The sequence below is a fragment of the Microdochium trichocladiopsis genome (assembly GCF_020744255.1).
Source record: "Microdochium trichocladiopsis strain MPI-CAGE-CH-0230 chromosome Unknown B0I36scaffold_12, whole genome shotgun sequence".
Taxonomy (NCBI): domain Eukaryota; kingdom Fungi; phylum Ascomycota; class Sordariomycetes; order Xylariales; family Microdochiaceae; genus Microdochium; species Microdochium trichocladiopsis.
Genome location: NW_025763555.1, coordinates 1372775 through 1392404, shown reverse-complemented (window position 1 = coordinate 1392404; position 19630 = coordinate 1372775). Strand labels below are relative to the sequence as shown.

The 19630-nt window shown below is 55.3% G+C and overlaps 8 protein-coding genes across 8 annotated transcripts; 4 read left to right on the top strand and 4 right to left on the bottom strand.

Annotated features, from left to right (window-relative positions):
- Positions 1 to 436: 436 nt before the first annotated feature.
- Positions 437 to 1586, bottom strand: B0I36DRAFT_254807 (NADP-dependent oxidoreductase domain-containing protein; the record flags this gene model as incomplete). Its single annotated transcript, XM_046150839.1, has 2 exons — positions 437 to 1189; positions 1251 to 1586. The coding sequence occupies 2 exons, from the start codon at positions 1584 to 1586 to the stop codon at positions 437 to 439; spliced, it is 1089 nt and encodes a 362-aa protein (XP_046006053.1).
- A 1252-nt stretch (positions 1587 to 2838) lies between these two features.
- B0I36DRAFT_254775 (uncharacterized protein) lies at positions 2839 to 3831 on the top strand (the record flags this gene model as incomplete). The annotated part of the gene is made up of 1 exon (XM_046150838.1): positions 2839 to 3831. One exon carries the CDS (start codon positions 2839 to 2841, stop codon positions 3829 to 3831), a length of 993 nt encoding a protein of 330 aa, XP_046006052.1.
- A 4441-nt stretch (positions 3832 to 8272) lies between these two features.
- On the bottom strand, positions 8273 to 9810 carry B0I36DRAFT_436104 (uncharacterized protein). The gene is made up of 2 exons (XM_046162800.1): positions 8968 to 9810; positions 8273 to 8902 (listed from the first exon to the last, which is right to left on the bottom strand). Exons 1-2 carry the CDS (start codon positions 9674 to 9676, stop codon positions 8349 to 8351), a joined length of 1263 nt encoding a protein of 420 aa, XP_046006051.1. The 5' UTR covers positions 9677 to 9810; the 3' UTR covers positions 8273 to 8348.
- A 208-nt stretch (positions 9811 to 10018) lies between these two features.
- B0I36DRAFT_298770 (uncharacterized protein) lies at positions 10019 to 10851 on the top strand. The gene has a single exon (XM_046151958.1). The coding sequence runs from the start codon at positions 10245 to 10247 to the stop codon at positions 10794 to 10796; it is 552 nt and encodes a 183-aa protein (XP_046006050.1). The 5' UTR covers positions 10019 to 10244; the 3' UTR covers positions 10797 to 10851.
- Positions 10852 to 10879: 28 nt separating this feature from the next.
- B0I36DRAFT_337655 (uncharacterized protein) lies at positions 10880 to 12009 on the bottom strand. The gene is made up of 2 exons (XM_046155689.1): positions 11297 to 12009; positions 10880 to 11234 (listed from the first exon to the last, which is right to left on the bottom strand). Exons 1-2 carry the CDS (start codon positions 11616 to 11618, stop codon positions 11161 to 11163), a joined length of 396 nt encoding a protein of 131 aa, XP_046006049.1. The 5' UTR covers positions 11619 to 12009; the 3' UTR covers positions 10880 to 11160.
- Positions 12010 to 12316: 307 nt separating this feature from the next.
- Positions 12317 to 14303, top strand: B0I36DRAFT_46087 (Aldehyde/histidinol dehydrogenase). The gene is made up of 3 exons (XM_046162913.1): positions 12317 to 13595; positions 13670 to 13785; positions 13860 to 14303. Exons 1-3 carry the CDS (start codon positions 12565 to 12567, stop codon positions 14189 to 14191), a joined length of 1479 nt encoding a protein of 492 aa, XP_046006048.1. The 5' UTR covers positions 12317 to 12564; the 3' UTR covers positions 14192 to 14303.
- A 506-nt stretch (positions 14304 to 14809) lies between these two features.
- On the top strand, positions 14810 to 16437 carry B0I36DRAFT_277717 (Extradiol ring-cleavage dioxygenase, class III enzyme, subunit B). Its single transcript, XM_046151424.1, has 2 exons — positions 14810 to 15200; positions 15264 to 16437. The coding sequence occupies exons 1-2, from the start codon at positions 15197 to 15199 to the stop codon at positions 16127 to 16129; spliced, it is 870 nt and encodes a 289-aa protein (XP_046006047.1). The 5' UTR covers positions 14810 to 15196; the 3' UTR covers positions 16130 to 16437.
- A 575-nt stretch (positions 16438 to 17012) lies between these two features.
- B0I36DRAFT_368955 (X-Pro dipeptidyl-peptidase protein) lies at positions 17013 to 18925 on the bottom strand (the record flags this gene model as incomplete). Its single annotated transcript, XM_046159695.1, has 2 exons — positions 17013 to 18606; positions 18732 to 18925. The coding sequence occupies 2 exons, from the start codon at positions 18923 to 18925 to the stop codon at positions 17013 to 17015; spliced, it is 1788 nt and encodes a 595-aa protein (XP_046006046.1).
- Between the last annotated feature and the right edge of the window lie 705 nt (positions 18926 to 19630).

Here is a 19630-nt window from a genome sequence, read left to right as displayed (position 1 = left end):
GCATGCAACGAGGTTATTTCTCCCCTTATAGACATGGTCTAATGACTCTCCTTCAAATGAAAGATTACACCTCTTTGATGGACCTTTCCTCTTCTTGCCTGACGCTGGATTCGTGAACGAGCTGCCTGGAGTGTCCATTTGCTGGCCGGTGCTGCGTCATTGATGAGGCCCGCTATGGTCTAGTCTCGCATATCTCTACACATTCTAACTCACCGACATGTCCATATCTCCGTCCTCAACGTCCATCACCATATCCCTCAGGGCAGGGTGCCTGTCATCTGTTCATCCTACCATCACGATTCCCTTCGTCCAAAGAGACGCGAGTAGAAGCCGCTAGTGACTTCCACGCAGATGCTGTTATTCGATGGCCACAGATACATGCGACGACGTGCGGACAGCCGAGAGCCAACACCACCAGAGCAAAATAGAGGGTTGACTACTCAGATGATAAATGAAGGCCACCGATTTTTCTGTTTGGAATCCTCCCAAAAAGTGCCTCAAGCGTATCGTAACTATACGTGAGATCGCCGTGCCAGTAGTTGGGCGTGTCCGCCTTGGAGACTTGCCATGCCTCGTCCAGCGCTTGCACCACTTCTTGCGGCAGCGGCCCCTTCTCCAAGTTATCAAGATTGCTCTCGAGTTGTTGGACGCTTGAGATGCCGATTAGGATGCCATCGTTGCCGTTCTTGACTTGTAGTCTGGAGTGGTGAACCATCCATCGAAGCGCTGTCTCGATCATGCTAAGGCCATGCTTCTCAACGGCATTCTCGACTAGCTGTAGCGCCCTGAATGTGCTCTCGCGGAAGTAGCGGTCGCGATAATTAGAACCCTCTGAGAAGCTCACATTCGAGAAGCGACCACTATCGGGGACTAGGTCCTTAGACTTGATCTTGCCGGAGAAGAGACCGCCCGCGATAGGGTTGTACACGACGATGTCGAGGCCATAACGGCGGCAGGCTACGAAAAGCTCCGACTCGATGCTACGTGTGATACAGTTATACATGCCCTGATAAACAGAGGGACATACCCAGCCATTGTACTTGCACGTCATAACGATTTCAGCCACCTCGAATGCTGTGAAGTTGCTGATGCCCAGGCGAGTAAACTTTCCCGCCTTATAGAGACTGTCCACGGCTTCCAAAGTCTCCGCAAAAGGAACGGAGCGGTCTGCACGATGTAGGTACAGGAGCTTCGGTCAAGGTTAGCCTTGGTCCCGCGTAGCAAGTGCTCCGGGCAAGCAATGAACTCACGTCTACGCAGTCGGTGCCTAACTCCTTGAGGCTGGTCTCTACAGATTCGGCGACCTTGTCTGCGGCATTGTCCCCAGGATTGCTGGGATAGAAGACCTTAGTCGCCAAGGTGAGACCCTTCTCTTTCCAGCCAGCTTCGCGAGTGAATGCTTCCTGTTGTCCTTCAATGTAGACTCGAGCCGTGTCTATCTCTTTGTAACCCCGACTTTGGAAGACATCCAACGCATTTGTTAAAATACTCATGTCAGTGATGCGAGCACCATCTTCGACCTTGGGTCCAAAGGTCATAAGACCTAGGATGATGCGGTCCCTTGCACTTTTGGCTGGGTGAGACATGGCGGTTTCCGGTGTTGCTTGGGTATGGAGACTGGAGGTTTGTCAACTGGGTGGGACATAGGACCTTGGGTAGCTGAGAAGTGGATTATATAAAACCAGGCGCATATAACGGAGATACCACGTATGGCTTTTGACGTTCTTCCATAAGCCTGATTCACATGGCACGCGGGGTTAGCCGCCTTTGCTTATAAAGCTCTGCTGGTGTCACACCAGTTGAGCTCGTGTTGACATTCATTAGTCAGCTCTAACGGGCAGAACGAGGAACGCCAATGTCCAGCTCGTCCCTCGACGGAAACCGATGGGCGATTGCCCCGAATGCGATCGGCCAATGGGCATCGTCCTTGGCTGCTGCAACCCGCAGGAAGCCCCACCTGGAGCAACTGTTTTCGAGCCATGGTATGCCGCTGCCGTTGAGACCCACCCGAGGCAAGTCAATTCGAAGGGTCCGGGGCTGCTTGTCATGCCGGTGCCGCCTGAATGCCGTGCGGCACAGCTATACAGAATTATTCATCGCGTACGCGTACGGAATTTAGGTTCACGGAGCTGCGGAAACATGGTAAGATTAGCAATCAAGCAGATAGCCCATGTCCTCCTATGCTGGTGCTGTTGGAGAGGCCGCCGCGAGACAGTACCAGGATATAATGCAGGGACTGGCCCAACTCGGCAGTTTGTAACTTTATTGCTTAGCTTGGCTCAACCGAAAAATAGGGTAGCTATCGCACTGCATGGGTGTCCTGTCACGGTGGCAAATATATTGCTCTCTTCTTGTGTTTCTTGGTCGTGATGCCGCGAACCAGACGTTTGCTTGCGTAAGCTCGGGATAATATCACCATCACAAGATGGATTTGTGCGCAAAGACAACTCGCAATGATTTCAAACAGGACGGAGGATAACCAAGCTAGATGAGTTCCGTATACCTCGTATATGTCCCGCTGAATTGCTCTACTTGGACTGCTGAGGAAGACAGCGAAGACCGGTTCGATATGATTGGATGGGGAGCTCACAGCGAAGCGGGGTGGCAAGTTAGTACATCCAGCAGCCGCAAACGGAATTATGGCGCTGGCTTTCAGCTGGCAGCAGCAGCGCGGCTTTTATCCCGGTTTCGCCCGCCCTAGGACAAGCACCACCCAGTACTTTGTCGTTATTTGTCATAGATCTGCCGCCAACACTGCGGCGTCGACTACAAATAGAGACTGTGGCCCACGTCGTAGATCTCAGGACATATCCTAATCAGATCACTGCTCTTGCCGCCATGGCTGACCGTCCAACCTACAACAAAGGCCAGCTGGCCGAGTACTTTGCCCGCATTGCCCTCCCTGAGTCACGATGGGAATATTCCGTCGTCGAGCGTCCAGATGATGAGAAGCTGACGTACCTCACGGATCTACTAAAGCACCATGTCGTCAAAGTGCCGTTCGAAAACTTGACACTGCACTACTCGTGGCACAAGGTGATAGACACCAAGCCGCAGCACTTGTTCAACAAGATGGTGCGCCAGCCCGCACGCGGTGGGTATTGCTTGGAGAACAACTCACTCTTCCACACGGTTCTCCTGTCGCTTGGATTCAGCGTCTATCTGGTGGGAGCTCGAGTATACAACCCGGGCACCAAGAAGTACGGTGGCTTCTCGCACTGCGCCAACATTGTCACCATCGGAGACACACGCTACATGGTGGATGTGGGCTACGGGCCAAATCAACCAGCGCGCCCCATCCCCCTGCTCCCCGGTGTCGAGCAGGCTCACGTAGGCCAGTCGCAGATGCGCGTCATCTGGGACTCAATCCCGCAGAACCTCAATCAGGAGTCCAAGCTGTGGATCTACCAGCACCGCATTGATGCCGGTGCAGAGTGGGTTCCCAATTACTGCTTCGTTGACGTGGAGTTCCTGCTCGAGGACATTCGCGGCATGAACATGTCGCCCTGGAGGAGCCCCACTTCGTTCTTTACCTATCGCATCCTCATCACACGCTTCACTACGAGTCACGAGGTCGACGGCGCTGATGGGCCGGAGTCTCCCGGCGTGAAGGCAGTCTCCGAGGGTGAGCTGGACGGCGCCATCATTCTGAACCATGATTCCCTCAAATGGCGCCGAAACGGCAAGACTGTGCTCGAACAGAAGCTCAAGGCCGAGAAAGATAGACTAGAGGCTCTAAGGAGGTACTTCGGGATTGTCTTTCCCGATGAAGATCAAGAAGCTATCCTCAGCACCGCGAGCGAGCTCAAGGACTCGGGTGTTGAGGTTTGAGAAGAGCTTACCTGTGACGACCCGACCAACAGGTCGCAAGATCGGGCCAGGGACAAGGACAGGTCATGCACGCGGGACGACACAGGCTCCCAATAGGCGCACGGGTACCCGTGCGTATAATATTACACGGGTACCCGTGCAGATTCTGCTTACAGCTTAGCGTGTCTTAATTTCCGCCGACATCGCAATCCTGGATCCATATCCGGGGTGCACCCATATCAGCAGAAAAGGTCTGTCTTGACCTTCGCTAGTGACCTCAGGTGCTGTTTGACCTCCGATCACAGTATGTGCGTTGCCTTACACGTATAACGTATTTGACTGAACCTTTAACTATAATACACTCATCATCATCCCGGTGAAGAACTTGCTGCTCCTCACAGTCCTGTGCCGCCCTCCTCCACACATCACCCATACCTCTTCGATTAGCTAGACCGCTTGTCGACTCCTGGGCAACCTGAGCATCGATTCGCTCCGTCTCAGACCGATCCCAGTCCAAATATGCCATCATTTCTTCCCTTGTCCAGGCCCGTTCACCCTCTCGCGTTAAGCAACGCCTCGTCATTTGCTTATGGTCTAAGCACCAATCGTACTGCGCTTTACTATACCGTAATGGTAAACCCATTGCCTGCCGGTACATCTGGTTGCTCGCATAGGTACCCGGGAGTAGGGACTTCTTCCAGATCTCTCGCGTAGCGACGTATCTTTGGTAAATCGCTTTTGGGTCACTGTATTTTAAAGGCTGCTCCGGAGCTTGCTGGTGTTCTTCGGCGTACTCTGAGACGGGTTCTTTAGCTCGTCGTAAGGGCTGGTCGTTTTCTGAGAGCCGAGCTTCGATCTCTTCTAAGATCTGTTCCGTAATCCCTTCTTGGGCCGACGAGTTATTAAGAAGTTCGGGAATTGGCGACTCATGTTGAGGTCTGCACGTCGATAATTCAATCGTAGCTTCAGGTATCGACGTGTCGGCCGGCGGCTCTGGTGTTATTCGTAGCTGTTGCGATGCCGCCTCTACTCGAAGTTGTAGCTCTGCGTACTTTAGGGGGCATAATCGAGACGTCCTTGAATGACCTAGACGGTGACATCTAGTACAGGTTGAAGGTCCCTTTCGCTTAGCCGCGACTTCAACAGCTTCAAAGCCGCTAGGCTCCCTTCGGTTACTTGATCGCGGTAAAGAAGTGTTGGTACTAGTCATATCAATACGTTGGCGAGGCTCTTGGAGAAAAGGTTTCGCGCCGCTCCGGATTAGGTGCCAATGCGAATGGAAGTCTCCTAGGTAAAGGGCTTTTCCTTCGGACAACAAAGCCTCAAGTTTGTGAACGCATGGTAGGCCTTGCGACCGAGAGAATATGCCTGTACAGCGTTGTAGCGGACTGCTCGTCTGGAGAAGCTTCCGCTGCTCTTCAACCTTTCGAAGAGCCTCGTGTGATACCCAACCCCGTACTACACCATAAAGTGGACCGGAAAGTTCGATCGGAGACCGAATCTGCTGTTTTGCCTGGTTGGACCTCAGCTCCCCAAGTTGGTTTATTAGCGCATGCTTAATAGCCCTCCAGGCCTCAAACAAATCGAGTGTCGACGTTTTCAGATGACTTTTAAGAAGTGCATGGACACCTTCGACGCGCGAAGTAACAACATTACCGAAATGAGGGTAGCTGTCAACCCAGGCCTTTACAAGCTTTTCCTTATACAGGTCAAGCCATGTCTCTTTAATGTAGGCCACGTCCCGTACATGCGTTGTAATATAGCGTTGTTCAAATGTCGACATACGGATGTCGAATATTGCCTCGGTGGGAGAACGAATAATTTGGTGCCAGTGCTGGTAAAAGTCATGCCACTCCTTCAGTCTCGCAGATTTGTCGGCTTCGGAGTCCTGGAGTTGTAGCTGGATAGCGAATGAAGGCTGACAGTATCGAAGGACGGCTTTGTTCGCATGCCAAAGGCATAGCAATGAAGCAGCAGAAGGAAAGCATACTGCGATTGCGTTGATACAAGCAAGACATCGATCGGTAAGAATAACTGAAGGTAGGCGGGATTTGCTAATTTCGTAGAGTGACCGGAGGCGCTCTAGAGCCCAAACGAAATCTTCCTCGCTTTCTCCACTAAGAAATGCGAATGCGATACAGAAGGATCGTTGAGAAGCGTCTACTCCGATTATATCTAGGAGCGGCATTCCGTATTTGTTCGTTTTGTAGGTACAGTCGAGGATTAAAACATCCGGATAAGCTTGAAGATAGCTTAGCGACTCTGGATGGGCGAAAAGCACAGCCTTTACGCGGTTCTCCGAATCAAGTTGTAAACGGCTCCAGAAACCTTCATGGTCAAGCCGGTTAGCTAGGGCATTGATCGTGCTCTGCCCTTCGTACATCTCGCGCCTACTGTCCGCGATTCGGTTGTAGATATCTTGCTGCGTTGCAATCGAACTCGTGTTTTGGTGTATGTACGTTCGAATCTCCTTAGGTGCGACGCCAGCATTTGCGAGGCTAGATAGACGAGTGATCGTTTCCGTATCGAGTGCGCGATGCTTAGGATGGGCGGATGGGTGTAAACTTGGCTCGTGGTTGTGTTGGGCAAACTGCGGGTCGGGTCGGTGTCGTATTGTCCATGTGCCGCTGTCTCGTGACTCTTTTGCTAGTACAGAGAACGGACAGTTGGTACTTCGCGTAGATGTTTTTCGCTGGCGCGGTCTTCCAGAGGCGTAGTCGCGACATGATCGATCACATGCATATACGACTGAGAGCCTGCCTGTCTTTTCCTTTGTTGACCTTTTCGTAACAAAGGCGTAGCCTCTTGTGTACGCCCACTCGTTGATAGCTTTAAATAAGGTATCTCGGGACTCGTAGGTGCCTTCCGGAGGGAGACTGTCATCGGGAAATGAATGGTGGGTACTACTAGTAGCTGCCATCGGGAGACAAATCTGAGGCTAGTAATGGTAATAAAAGAAATACACGAAAGCACCTCAGCGCGCTTTGTAGCGCGTAAAGTATTGTATGCTGACAGCACCTGAGATCACCAGCGAAGGTCAAGACAGACCTTTTCTGCTGATATGGGTGCACCCCGGATATGGATCCAGGATTGCGATGTCGGCGGAAATTAAGACACGCTAAGCTGTAAGCAGAATCTGCACGGGTACCCGTGTAATATTATACGCACGGGTACCCGTGCGCCTATTGGGAGCCTGTGTTGCCCCGCGTGCATGACCTGCCCTTGTCCTTGGCCCGATCTTGCGACCTGTTGGTCGGGTCGTCACATGCGCCTTGTAAAAAGCTGGGAGGAAGTCCTCCTTTGCGATGTGCGTAATATGCGCCCGCATTAGACCCTCGATTTCTTTACCGTACGACCGTTTGAGAGGTCCAAAGCACCCAACATCAAGAGGCTGGAGCTTATGCGACGAGTGAGCAGGCATACAGAGTGTTATAATACTCTGCTCCTTACAGAATAGCTCAAAATCGGTCGAATGGTGGCTCTCGTGGCCGTCGAGGATCAGGAGCCGGAAAGCACCCTTCGTACGACTCTTTGTATGTAAATCGAAGTGTTTCGCCCATTCTAGACCTCGCTCGTTCGTCGTCCACCCATTTTCAGAGAGTGCGATTACCCAGTCGGGCGGTAGAGGGCTGTCGGACGTCCAGGAGTCGAGGTGGACCTTGCCTGCGAAGATGATGTACGGCGGGATCGAATTGCCGGACGACCCAATACACTGGATAGCTGTAACCCATTCCTGGTTGCCTTGTTATACGGCTCTAGGCCTTCCGCGTCGATCGGAGGTTGTAACGACTGTTTCTGCAGAGATTTTGCCTATCGCGAACCCAGTCTCGTCGAAGTTGTAGATATCGTTATCGTGGATTCCGTATTTCGCGATTACGTTCCGTACGAGGGAAAACCACGCGCGATACGCGTCTGGATCTTTGTAGAGGACTCTCTGATAGTCGATTCTTCGATTAAAACGCGTTCGGAGCTCGGGTCGTCGTCGTACGAAGTTTGCAGCCCAGTTGGTTCCGACGCGTGGCGCGTCGCGTTCACGAAGGAGTCGATCCGCCATTTCTCGAACACCACCGAGGCGCGGTGGAAACGAACGCGAATCTAGGTCGATTACGTATCGTACGATGCTTTCCTCTTCGTACGAGGTCAAATTCTGGTTATGTGGTCGAGAATCGCGTTTCGCAGGTCGGCCGGCTTGTCGTCGTTGGAGGGTCGTACGAGACACTTTGTAGATAGATGCAGCCTTTCGTACGCTTAATTTTGGGTCCGATTGGAGCGCATTAAGCGCTAGAACTAGGTCGCTTTCATTTGATTACCGTTCCATTACTATTAGTGGAGAAAAACAAGGAAAAGGAGGACCTCTTTAGAATTGGACGAAAGTGGCTCACTTGCTTGTGTGGCTCACTTGCTTGTGTGGCTCACTTGCTTGTGGATTACGTTATCATGTCTTATAAAAAGCGAATATTATTCTCAATTGGCGGTGTATTGTCCTCATATATGCATCGTGTCCATATTCTTGTCCTGTACTCTCAGTTCCGCACAATTTAGAATTCCCTCGCAGCAACCAGCTCGCCAATGCACTCGCCGAAGCCAACACCGCTGTCCTTTCCACCCGCCCAGCCCGTCAATCTGACCGAGTCTCCATCTTGCAAGTACCCTCGCTCACTGCCATCAGCCAACTTGAGCGGATCTGCACCCCCTTTTGTCGCTTCCAAGAAACAGCCGAGTGTCTCCCTCGTCACACCACTGACTGTGCCTGTCGCGGCGATGTCGCCTGTCCGCAACGCACTGCCACCACTGGCCAAGTGCGCGAGCATTTGCTTCGGAGTCCAGTACAGCGTCTGCACTGTTGTCGTGCCGGTGACGGTGGCTTTCTTGTCCGCAATAACTTCGACCTGGATCGTGATGTCATGGGACGAGTTGTCTGGGTCTTGCAAATACGTGGGGATGCCGTTGGGGGCGTGGGACGGCTGCGGCACAGGTGTCTTGTAAGGCTGCAGGGCGTCGAGGGTGACGATCCAGGGCGAGATGGTGGTGCCGAACGACTTGCCGTTTAACGGACCGAGGGGCACCATCTCGAAGCCTTGAATATCACGAGCTAGAAAAAACCAAATTTCATCAGCAGAAATTCCACAAGTAACACTCTCGACGTGGAAGACTCACCACTCCAGTCATTTAACAGGGCATATCCGAAGATATGCTCCTCTGCATCCTTGGCATTCATCCTATGCCGCATGGGAACCGGCTTGCCCACGATCGCTGCAAGCTCAACCTCGTAGTCGACCGCTCTGGAAGGGCCGCACAGAATCGGCGGTGGATCGCTGGACCCAGGGGCAGGACGAGAGCGGAACTGGCCAATGGGCCGTTCAATCTCGGTGCCGGACACGAGGATTGAACCGCACCGGCCTTGGTAGCCGAGGGGAAGCTGGAAGAAGACCGGCGGCGGGTTGGCATTGTTGGCCATGATGCGGCCGGCGTTCTTGACGTGCTCGATACTGCAAGAGAAGTCTGTGAAGTCGCCAACCTGGACTGGCAGGTGCAGCTTGATGGAGCTCAGGCTCTCCTTGGCCTCCTCTGGAAATGCACCGAAGCCTTGCTGCAAGTATGCCTCACGGATGGCAGACTGCACCGCTCGGTGTGTGCTCTTGGGCAGGGCTGCGAACTCGTTCAGGGTAGGGTTCGTTAGAGCGCTTTCGGGCAGCTCGCCTGTGGCAATGGCCTTGAAGAAGCCATGTCTTTGCAGTGCACCGAGCGAGATGACAGTGTTCTCCAGTCGGGTGACGGCCTGTGGTGTGGTGAATTTGGCAGAAGAACCAATCCCGAAAGGGATATTGCGTTCTGAGAAGTGGTGACTGTAGCCGGGATCTGACATGGTGTGTTTCTGTGGATGATCTCGCAACAAGCTTACCACTAGGCATCAATCAACAGGTCAAGAACAGGATAGAAGCAGATGATAAGGGTGGACAACGTGAGAACACTCGCGGTATGATGACTCGGAGCTTGACACAATGTAAGAATAACTGCCCTTACCCCAAGTTGGACTGCTCCGTCGTCATCGGCAGGCGGGGTAGACTTGCCGACTCGGCAGTGCAAAGCTCTAGATGGGGTTCAGGGGTCCCTCCGCCGGGGTACCCCAGAGTCCACACCCCGAGCCCGGGACAAACAACGGCCGTGACGTTAGTCCCGTCCTCCGTGTTTGAAAGCTCCGCGATGAGGGGACGGACTGCGGGGAGGGAGAAATGCCCTCGCAGCATGTTTTAGAGCTGGGCTCTGGCTCGCTGGTTCTGTTGGGCTGAATTCTCCTTCTTATCGTGCTGGTACTTTACTGCATTCTTCTCCGATCTTGCTCCAGCTGGTCACAAGCTCAACCGTCTTCACGACATCCAAACCACATCCCAAGCCCTCATACACAGACACATTCTCACATACTCATTCCAGCCATGGCGTTGCACAACAAGCTCAGCCACCCCAAGCGGTACATCACCACCACCAACGAGGAAGGCCTTGCCATCATTGACAAGTCCCTACCCGAGGACGCACCCTTCTACGAGTTGCGCCCCGGCGATGCCGCCTTCGCCCAGTGCTACGTCACGTCCGGCTTCCCTACCAAGCTGGCTGACAACGCGGACCTCAACGTCTACAGCGACTTTCTCAAGCAGCCCCCAGGACTTGTCGTCAACAACGGCACAGTGCTCAGATACGTCGACATACTGCCGGGACAGACTTCGCCGATGCACAAGACGCTCAGTCTCGACTACGGCGTCGTTCTCGAGGGCAACGTCGAGCTCGTGCTCGACTCGGGTGAGACGCGGGTCCTGAAGCGTGGTGACATCGCTGTCCAGCGGGCGACAATGCACGCCTGGCGCAACCTGAGCGACACCGAGTGGGTGCGCATGCTCTACGTTCTCCAGCCGGTACAGCCGTTTTCGGTCAATGGCAAGAAGGTCAAGGAGGACCTGGGCGGCATGCACGGTGTGGCGGACTCGACGTAAATTGGGACTTTCAGGGGAATGGATTGGTTGGGCTATGCTTGGCTAGCTTGTACACATCATTGCGTAGTACACGATAATCTAAAGAGGCTGATTTGCAATGAACGTATATGCCACGTCTTCGTCGTCCTTTGTCTTGTGCATGGTTGTTTCTTGGAGAGTCCAGACAGAACAATTGATTCGCAAGTATAAACATCGCATGTGCATTTTGAGCTTGAATCTTGTCGCCTGAAGATTTGTGCTTGTGTGCATCTTCGCACTCAATCCCCCCCCAAAATGGTTGACCGCCAGCTGATGCATTGTGCTGAATTTTGTACAAAAAGATTTATTGAAGCACAAGAAGCAACCTTAATTCGCTAAACACATTCTACATCTCTCCACCGATGACAAAGTTACGGAACTTGTCGCCAAATGCCCACCTGGCCGCGTTGGCCCTCGCCTGTTGTCCAGTCAGCCGCTGTTCGGTTGTGGCGCACGTGATGGATCTCTCTCAGGACTTACAGCATTTAGAAAGACTCCAGTGAACATGGTGCCGACAAAAATCTGCTCAATGCGATTCTGGTAGACACGGATCTGAGAAACGTCGCGGTCGCGCCGGATGGGCCTGTAGGGGGGCACGCGGCGGTGCGTGTTGTCCCAGGGGATGGGCGCCACGGGCCCGTCACCAGCAGCCGATGCTGACGAGGACGAGTTGATGCTCTCGACAGTGGCCGCCGTGGGCGCGGGCTTGACACCGCTGCTGCTGCCACCCGTGTGGCGCAGGGCGTAGTCGTCGAGAACAGTCTCGGCGGTGCGCGTCTGGGTGACGGTCGTGGTTGACGACATTGTGAGGTGGGGGGCTTGGACGTGCTTGGGTTGTGAGTCTCAAGTCTCGTGCAGGGCAGGGGCAGTGGTCGCTTTGTGATGCTGCTTGTACTGATGAGGCTGCTTGAGATGACTGTCTTGTCGTGGTTGTGGATGTTGATGTGGTTGTCGTCGTCGGTGCTCTCGCCACGTCCACGGCGGTCAAATGTCAGTCAGCCTGTCTTCGTGCACCCAACAGCAGACAATCGAGTGATGAGGATCCCGACCCCAAGTGGTCCCCCCACGCATAGAGACTCGGTCGGTCTCTCGGCAGGCTCGGCTCCAGGTGGGCCAAGCCAGAACCAAAGAGTGTGCCGTGTGCTGCCAGTGCGTCTGGTGCTGCGGAGAAGGCAGTGTGAAGGACCATCTCCGCACCGGGATGTGGAGTAGCTCCACGAGCATGGGCCTGAGGAAGAGAAGGAGGACGACCAGACGACCCCCTCCTGGAAACTTAGAATGCCCGGCGGGCCACATGGGGTAGTCAGGTAAGTGTAGCTTTAGTTAGCTTTAGACCCTTGGGGCATTGCTGGCGCGCTGTCCGCAGGCCCCTCCGCGCCACCCGTGTCTGCTGTGCTTCTCAGACGGTCCTGTCTCTCGGGTCAGAATCCGGCATGCAAACAATTCGCATCCTTGTCTACTCCGGTCCCGAGCGTAGGTTCTGAGAAGCTGGACTTGGGCCCGGCAATCCTCCACAAGCGCCGACCGGTTGGGATTACATCTCACCACCTGGTCCTCTTCCTGTGGACATCTTGGCCGTTTTCTTGTCTCGCTTGTCTGATCGTGTCGAGTCATTCACAAGCGTCTGGGATTCTTTCTTTGTTCTCTCCCTATCGGCCTCTGTGTTGTTCTTGTTCGTCTAGCTGTGCTTCCACGATACCCCTCCTTTTGACAGCATTTCACCGCTTGCCAAACCCTCCACGGTAACACAATGCCCAGTGCACAACTCAAACAAATCCGCTCGGCCGCCGTCGACGGACGCCTCGCCAACCCAATCTACCGCCAGACGCAGCTCAAGAGCCTCCATGATGCCCTGTCCAAAAACACAGCCCGCATCGAGGCGGCCATCCGCAACGACAACCCGGACTACCGCCCTGTCGATGTCCGGCTGGAGACTCGCCTGGCTCTGCGCCTGCTCGGCGAGATCGCAACGGCCGTGAACCCCGACCAGGCTCTCAAGGACGAATACTCGATCGCCCGGGGCCAGGACTTCGCCAGCGGCAGACAGCCATTTGGTGTCGTCGTCATCGAGGAGCCCGCCCCTCATGCGTTCCTGTACAGCTTGACCTCAGCCCTGGCTCCAGCCATTGCCGAGGGCAACGTTGTCGTCGTGCAGATGAAGGGCAACTCGCTGCTCGAGACACCGAAGCTGGTCTTTGAGCTCATCGCGGCTGCGCTGGACAAGGATGTTTTCGCCGTGGTCCACGATGCTGTGAGCAGCGAGGACATCGGCCACAGGAATCTTCGAGTGGTCCAGAACAGCCCAGCCTCAGACAGCACCGGGCAAACCATCTTGTCGGATCCTTCGGCCCACACAGTCGCCATTGTCGAGCGTGATGCAGACATCCAAGCCGCTGCCGACGCTCTGATTGCTGCTCGGTTCAGCCTGGGCGGCCGCAGCCCGTACGCGCCTGATCTGGTCCTCGTCAACGAGTGGGTAAAGCGGGACCTCATCATTGCCTTGTCTGCCCGCTCTGCTCGCTACCTGACCGACTCCATCACGGGCCCAGTTGGCAGCAGCAGCAGCAACGGCAAGCAAAAGACCCAGAAGCCCAAGAAGTCGAGCACTGCGAGCAAGGCTGTTGAGGAGGGGTCCGCTACCATAATATCGTCAAACCCCGAGGCCACGATTGTCGAGGTCAGCGGTCGCGACTCGGTGCTGCTCAAGAGCAAGATCTCAGAGCCGTGCTTGGTGCTGCACTCGGTGAAGAGCATCGACGACGCGATCGACACTGCGCCAAGGTGAGCTTTGCCTCCTACACATAATAGACAAGTGCTTGCCGGCAGGATGAGTGCATGCTAACCGATGATGCTAGGCACGGAACCCTCGCAGCAACATACATCTTCGCCAAGCCAGATCCGGCCAAGTACATTGGCCAATTCGTCGACTCGAGCATTGTCTTTGTCAACCAGATTCCACCACAACTACTCTGTAAGCCTCTCCCATCACCTTCAAATCCATTCTCCAACGGGCAAAGGTAACTAACCAATCATCTTCCAACGAAGTCGGTCCGATCGCGCCTTCAAACTCTCCTTACAACCTCGCCCTCTCCTCTCCTTACACTACAACGCTCTTCTCCGTCCCCAAGCCCCAACACATGGTCCCGACGCCCCTCTCAGAAACCATCGCTGCAATAATGAGCAACCCGCACTCGACAGCCGTGGTCCTCGATCCCAAGGCCCTGCCGCCAGTGAAGCGGCTCAAGAACAGGCTCGCGCCGGGTTTCTTCGAGCAAGGTATCGTGACGGGTGGCTTGCTTCTCCTGAGCGTCGTTCTCTCATGCACGGGCTGGGTCGGATATCTGGCATTTCGTGCGGCGAAGGGGCGACTCTTCTGAAAAGGGCCCCCCGATCCTCATTGGTAAAGGCATCTGAACAAGCGTGTGTACATGGATAGATATCACAATATTGATACAGTGACTGCCGCAAAATATGTCAAGTGTGCAAATGTGCACAAATGGATCCATCCCTCCCGTCCTCGCAGGGATATCAAGAAGAGCACAAGCCTGGTCGGAGCATCATTTCCATGTCCACTCATTTACTAGTCGTCCGCCTGTATTTTCAACCCCGAGACTGCTCTGACCTCGCTGCTGATGGAGGCGCCGAATTTGCCAGCTCGGTAAGTACTGGCAGGGCCCGTGCTGTCGCTGCGTTCTTGGACGTCATGGGTAGCCACATGGCGCTTGAGGAGGTCGCTGTGAGAGGCGAGGCGGCCAGGCCACAGGGGTTAGTCAGGGGTAAGTCCGGGTCCGGCAGAGGTTCGGCCGTGCGAGATGCCGTGTCGCGGTGTGGTGGAGGAGAGCAGACGGAGCGGAGGACGGAGCGGAGGAGGAGGAATAGGCACCCTTGCCAGGGGCGGAGCTCTGGAGGTCCCTGCGGCCAGGGCAGTGTGGGGTATGGGGTAATTGGTCGCGAACCGCGAGGGGCCACGAACCTTGCCGATGACTACCGGTGTTGTACAGTACTCCGGGACGCCGATGGCCAGTGTGGAGGTGGCAGTGTGCCGCGCGTCAAGCCGACATAAGCATCTGGACGAGACACACGGGCCACATCGGTGCACGGCGACTTGCTGCCTCCGTGCGCTCCTCCACCTCCCGACATCTTGAGCATGGTGAACCGCCACTCCCGTCGAGTCCTTCGATTCCGACAATGCCGGGCAGCAGTCTCTGATTTGCCGTGCGCGGCCGGGCACCAGTCGTACACACCACAGCATCACCGTTGGGCTTCCGGCTCCGTCAACTTTGATCCGTCTTCTTGAGGTCAAGCCGCCCCTCTGATCTTCCAGCAGCAACACCAAGATCTTGCTGTCAACCACACATCGCGCAGCTCTCACAAACTTGACAATGGGTAAGTGGCTCTCAGCTCCTCCAAAACAAAACGAATCAGCCACTGACTGTTGCATTTACACAGCCCCCTTAACACCTGTCTACTTCTTCTCCCATGGCTCGACCATGATGCTGGGCGAGGAGTCCGAGGCGGCCGACTACTGGAAGAAGGCCGGCGACGCCGCCCTCGCCAACAACATCAAGGGCGTCGTCATGATGGGCGCCCACTGGGACGCGCTGGGCGAGGGCGTCGAGGTCGCCACCACCGTCAACCCGGGCAAGTCGCCCGTCGCCTACGTCCACCCCTCCAAGTACCAGGACTACAAGCTCAACCCCGACATCCCCGTCGCCCACCGCTGTATCCAGCTGCTGCGCGACGCCGGCATCGAGGCTAACGAAAATAGCAACTTTGAGTGGATCCACGACACCTACCTCGTCCTCATCCGCATGTTCCCCAACGGCTGCCCCCCGACCGTCCTCATTTCGATGAACTTCCGCTTCGACCCCCACCTGCACATGCGCGTCGGCGATGCCCTGCGCTCTCTCCGCAAGGAAGGCTACCTTATCATCGGCTCCGGAGGCGCCGTCCACAACCTCTATCGCAACCGCTGGGGGCAGATGCTCCGCTACTCGGAAAACTTTGCCCAGGAGACTCCCCCGGAGCCCTGGGCCCTCGAGTTCCGCCAGTCAGTCGAGGATGTCATGGCCAACAACTCGGGGCCCCAGCTCCGAAGAGCCATGACGCGGCTGATGAAGCACCCGCAGTACCGCGATGCTCATGGCACCGACGACCACTTCATGGCGGCCCTGTTCGTGGCCGGTGCAGCTGGTGACGAGGAGGACACGGGCACATATGGCGAGCTCAAGGCCGAGACGTGGGAGTTGGTCAACATGTGCAACAGCCAGTTCATTATTGGCTCCTGGCCAAAGACGTTGGCCGCGACGGCCTAGTGGTTTCGTTGTACCATTAAATGAATTCGTGCGTTGTTTTGATAGCAAATCTACCAGTATCTTGCTGTTCTGAATCTTTCACGAGTCCAGTCAATAATCCACTTACAAAAGAGAATAAATTGTTACAGAAAAGGGCGCAAAAAGACGTAATGACCCCATTTCCATGACATTAAGCATATACAAGTATTGGGTCTATCTTTAAGGCTTGCAAGTACATATCGCGTGGAACTAGTGCGTGGTTGTACTCAACGGTGATCAAGGAGAAAACATCAAAATCAAATAAACAGAACGAGGTATCGACGTTCAAACAAGGTATCTAGAACGCAGCCAAAATAGTAAGCAACGAATTCCAACAATGCATTTGATGATAAAATGAGAGAGAAAGAAGTACTCATAAAAACCGTTGAGTAATTCTATGACTGAAAAGGTGATAACTCAGAGACACAACAACGTAAAACCACGGAAGCGTTACACCAGCACGGGATAAATCTCACCTGAATTCGCAAATGCTATGTAGTAGTTAAAACGACTTGCTACTAGATTTATATGCATAGATGTTCTCTACTACAACTTCTTCCATATATACTTTGATAGTACGCTGAGGAGGAGATGATAGAGACGAACTAAGCTTGCGGAAGGGTAACATATCCCAACGAGGAAGGAAAGTCATAAAATGTCGTAACGCACTGCACAGGTACCCGAATTGAGCACTTATATATGCACATGTATAAGTTCGACGATGAGGAGGCAATTTGCAGATAATGACAATGTAAAAGCAATGAGAGAAATAGCAAAAGAGGAGAAATCACACGAGAGGGGTCGAATGATTTACATCGACTATCTTCGTGCTCGATGAGACGACGCAAGTCTCTACCCCTGGAGTCTACGCCTTCGGGATAATCGGCAGAGTAACATAGTTCTCCAGCCCAGCCCCGAAGCAAATGTTGTTGACACCCTGGAACACCTCGGGCGACCGGTCGTTCTTGTCCTCGTGCGTGAAGATGCCGCTGCCCTGGGTGTCACCCGAGGCAACCTCGAAGACGATGCGCCCGCCCTGCTCGGCGACGACCTGCGTCGGCCACACCTCGACATCGACGCCGTAGATGTCGCCCTGCACCACCTTTTGCACGTCGGTGCTCGCGTAGTCGCGGTGGGGCAGGTAGCTCCTGTGCTTGGGGCTCTCGGTGTTGACCTTGCGTAACGAGACGCGCAGCCAGCCCTTGGTCAGCGGGACGGGATCACCCGTGGTGCCCGTGTAGAAGACCTCGTTACCGTCGGGGCCAATATAGCGCAGCGTAATGAACAGGTCAATGTCGCTCGGGGTCGGTCCGTCGGGGTCAGGAGTGACCGAGACATTCAGGTGCGCGACGACGTGGCCCGTGATCTCGGTCTCCTGCTCGAACGGGGCCGTCGAGAACTGGACAAACTTCTGGTCCTTTATCGTGCCCAGCGCGCGGTAGGAGACCTTGCGCTTTTCGTCGGTGGGCTTAGGCTTATCGGTAGCAGTCAGGCCCAGGTCGGGAGTAAGGTAGAAGGGCGTGTACTGCGTGCGGGGGATCGGCCAGGCGGACTCGTCGCGACGCTCGTACACCTTCTCCTTCTCGGCGTTGTTGAAGCCGACGTTGCCCTTCCTCAGGACGAGGGAGACGGGGGCTACCTTGCCCTCCTCGGACCAGCCGACGTGGTCCTCGCCCTTGAGGAAGGCGTCGAGGAAGCTGCGCTGGATCTCGACCTCCTCCTTGTAGTAGAAGGGTAGGTCGTGCCGGCCGGTGATCATACGCAGGTACTTAAACTTGCTGCCCGCGTGGGTGTAGCCCTCGACGTTACCGCGCAGGTGCAGTAGGATGCCGCCCCAATTACCCACGCTAAGCATAGGCACCTTGATATCGCCCATATCGTACTCCTTACTGGCGTAGTAGGCGTCGTCGCGGAAGCGGTTGGCCGCGTTGTCGATGTTCTGGTCCTGGCGGTTGGCGGCGAGCTCCTCGTCCGAGAGGTCGCCCTCGATGGTGTCGGGCCCCCATTTGCTGGCCTGGCGCCCGGGGCGGCCGTACTGGTTGGTGATGATCTGGCGGTTCCACCAGAGGCGGATGAAGCCGTCCGACAGGATGCCGCCGTGCCGGCAGCGGTCGCGGTAGTAGTCGGACATGCCCTCCCAGGGGATGATGGCGGATAGGCCCTTAGGCTGGCGGGCCGCGACACGCCACTGGGAGCCCGCGTAGTACGAGATGCCCAGCAGGCCGACCTTACCGCTCGACCACGACTGCTCGGCACACCACTCGACCACGTCGAAGAAGGCGTCGGACGTGCCGCGCGACATGGTGTCGAGGAGCCCGGGCGACTGACCGAGACCGCGCTCGTCGGCCCGGACTACGGCGTAGCCCGCATTAGTCCAGAAGCCCGGATCGGGCGTCTCCCAGGCGGCGTGGGCAGACTTGTGCTCAGGGTTGACGTCTGCGAACGAGTTTGCGTGGAAGCTGAGGGGGGAGGGGGAGGCAGTCTAAAGTTAGCCAATGTGCACTTTCTAGAGGGCATAAGCAGAAGTAGAGAAGCGGCATAAGCAGGGGAAAGGAAGCATAAGCAGGGGGGCAAGATGACATACTCCTGGTACCCAATGTCCTTGCCGTACGGGCCATATGTTACAAGCACAGGCACAGGCCCAGAGCTCTTTGGTCGGTACACATTGCAGCGGACGAGCCCACGACCGGCCTTCAAGGGGACAGAGACATCCTTCTCAAAGACGTAGGGAAAGGACGTCTCGTCGACGACGCGCAGGTCGCGGATCTCGTTGGGCATGGCTGCTTCTGTCTATCCTGCGCGATGTGGTGTTGGCGTATTTTCTCTTACTGGAGGAGGCAGCTCGGACAAAGGATGGATGTTTGTAGAGGAGACTTGGAAGAGGATAGGAACAGCAACAGAGACAGGAATGCAGAAGACCAGGTCGAGTGACAATGACGACGTGCAGCCAGCTTCTTGTCTAAGAGGTCGCCAGCAACGCGGCCGGACCAAGACCCCCTCTCGCCCCCCTCCCTCCTCTTACCCCATCGCCCACCCGCTCGGCACGACGCGTTGGGGTCGCGGGCGAACGTGTGGCCTGGGCAGGCGGGGCAAGGGGTCCCCTTCCGCGCCTTCCGCGGCTTGTCCCCTTCTCCTCTTTGTCCTCTTTTTCGTCTTTTTTCCCCGACTGGTCCCCCTCCCCCCTGCCTCGCTCGGCGCTCCTCCACATGGCCTGTCTCTACTTTTCCCCGAACTCGTCCACGCAGGGCCGACGACCCGAACGATCAAGACGGACCACTCTGGAACCGGCGGCGTCTTGTACGGAGGTGCCTTGCAAAAGTCTTTCACTAGTTTCTTGTCTCTGCCGTGTCGCCAGCTGCCGAGCTGCGTACCTCCAAGGTCACTCTCGATTACTCTTCCGCTACAGCGGTATACCTTTAATATACGAATAAAGCCGTCCTTCGATAACCTATGTAATCGTGGGGGCCAGGCCGGCCGGCCATC

What these genes read in the sequence shown, in the direction of transcription:
- B0I36DRAFT_337655 (XM_046155689.1), bottom strand. Translation starts at nt 11,618, where the DNA reads ATGTCGTCAACCACGACCGTCACCCAGACGCGCACCGCCGAGACTGTT. An exon ending in CACTGGAGTCTTTCTAAATG is followed by an intron (nt 11,235 to 11,296) that starts CTGTAAGTCCTG and finishes TGACTGGACAAC; the next exon opens with AGGCGAGGGCCAACGCGGCC.
- B0I36DRAFT_298770 (XM_046151958.1), top strand. Translation starts at nt 10,245, where the DNA reads ATGGCGTTGCACAACAAGCTCAGCCACCCCAAGCGGTACATCACCACC.
- B0I36DRAFT_436104 (XM_046162800.1), bottom strand. Translation starts at nt 9,676, where the DNA reads ATGTCAGATCCCGGCTACAGTCACCACTTCTCAGAACGCAATATCCCT. An exon ending in CCTGTTAAATGACTGGAGTG is followed by an intron (nt 8,903 to 8,967) that starts GTGAGTCTTCCA and finishes GGTTTTTTCTAG; the next exon opens with CTCGTGATATTCAAGGCTTC.
- B0I36DRAFT_46087 (XM_046162913.1), top strand. Translation starts at nt 12,565, where the DNA reads ATGCCCAGTGCACAACTCAAACAAATCCGCTCGGCCGCCGTCGACGGA. An exon ending in GCGATCGACACTGCGCCAAG is followed by an intron (nt 13,596 to 13,669) that starts GTGAGCTTTGCC and finishes CGATGATGCTAG; the next exon opens with GCACGGAACCCTCGCAGCAA. An exon ending in GATTCCACCACAACTACTCT is followed by an intron (nt 13,786 to 13,859) that starts GTAAGCCTCTCC and finishes CTTCCAACGAAG; the next exon opens with TCGGTCCGATCGCGCCTTCA.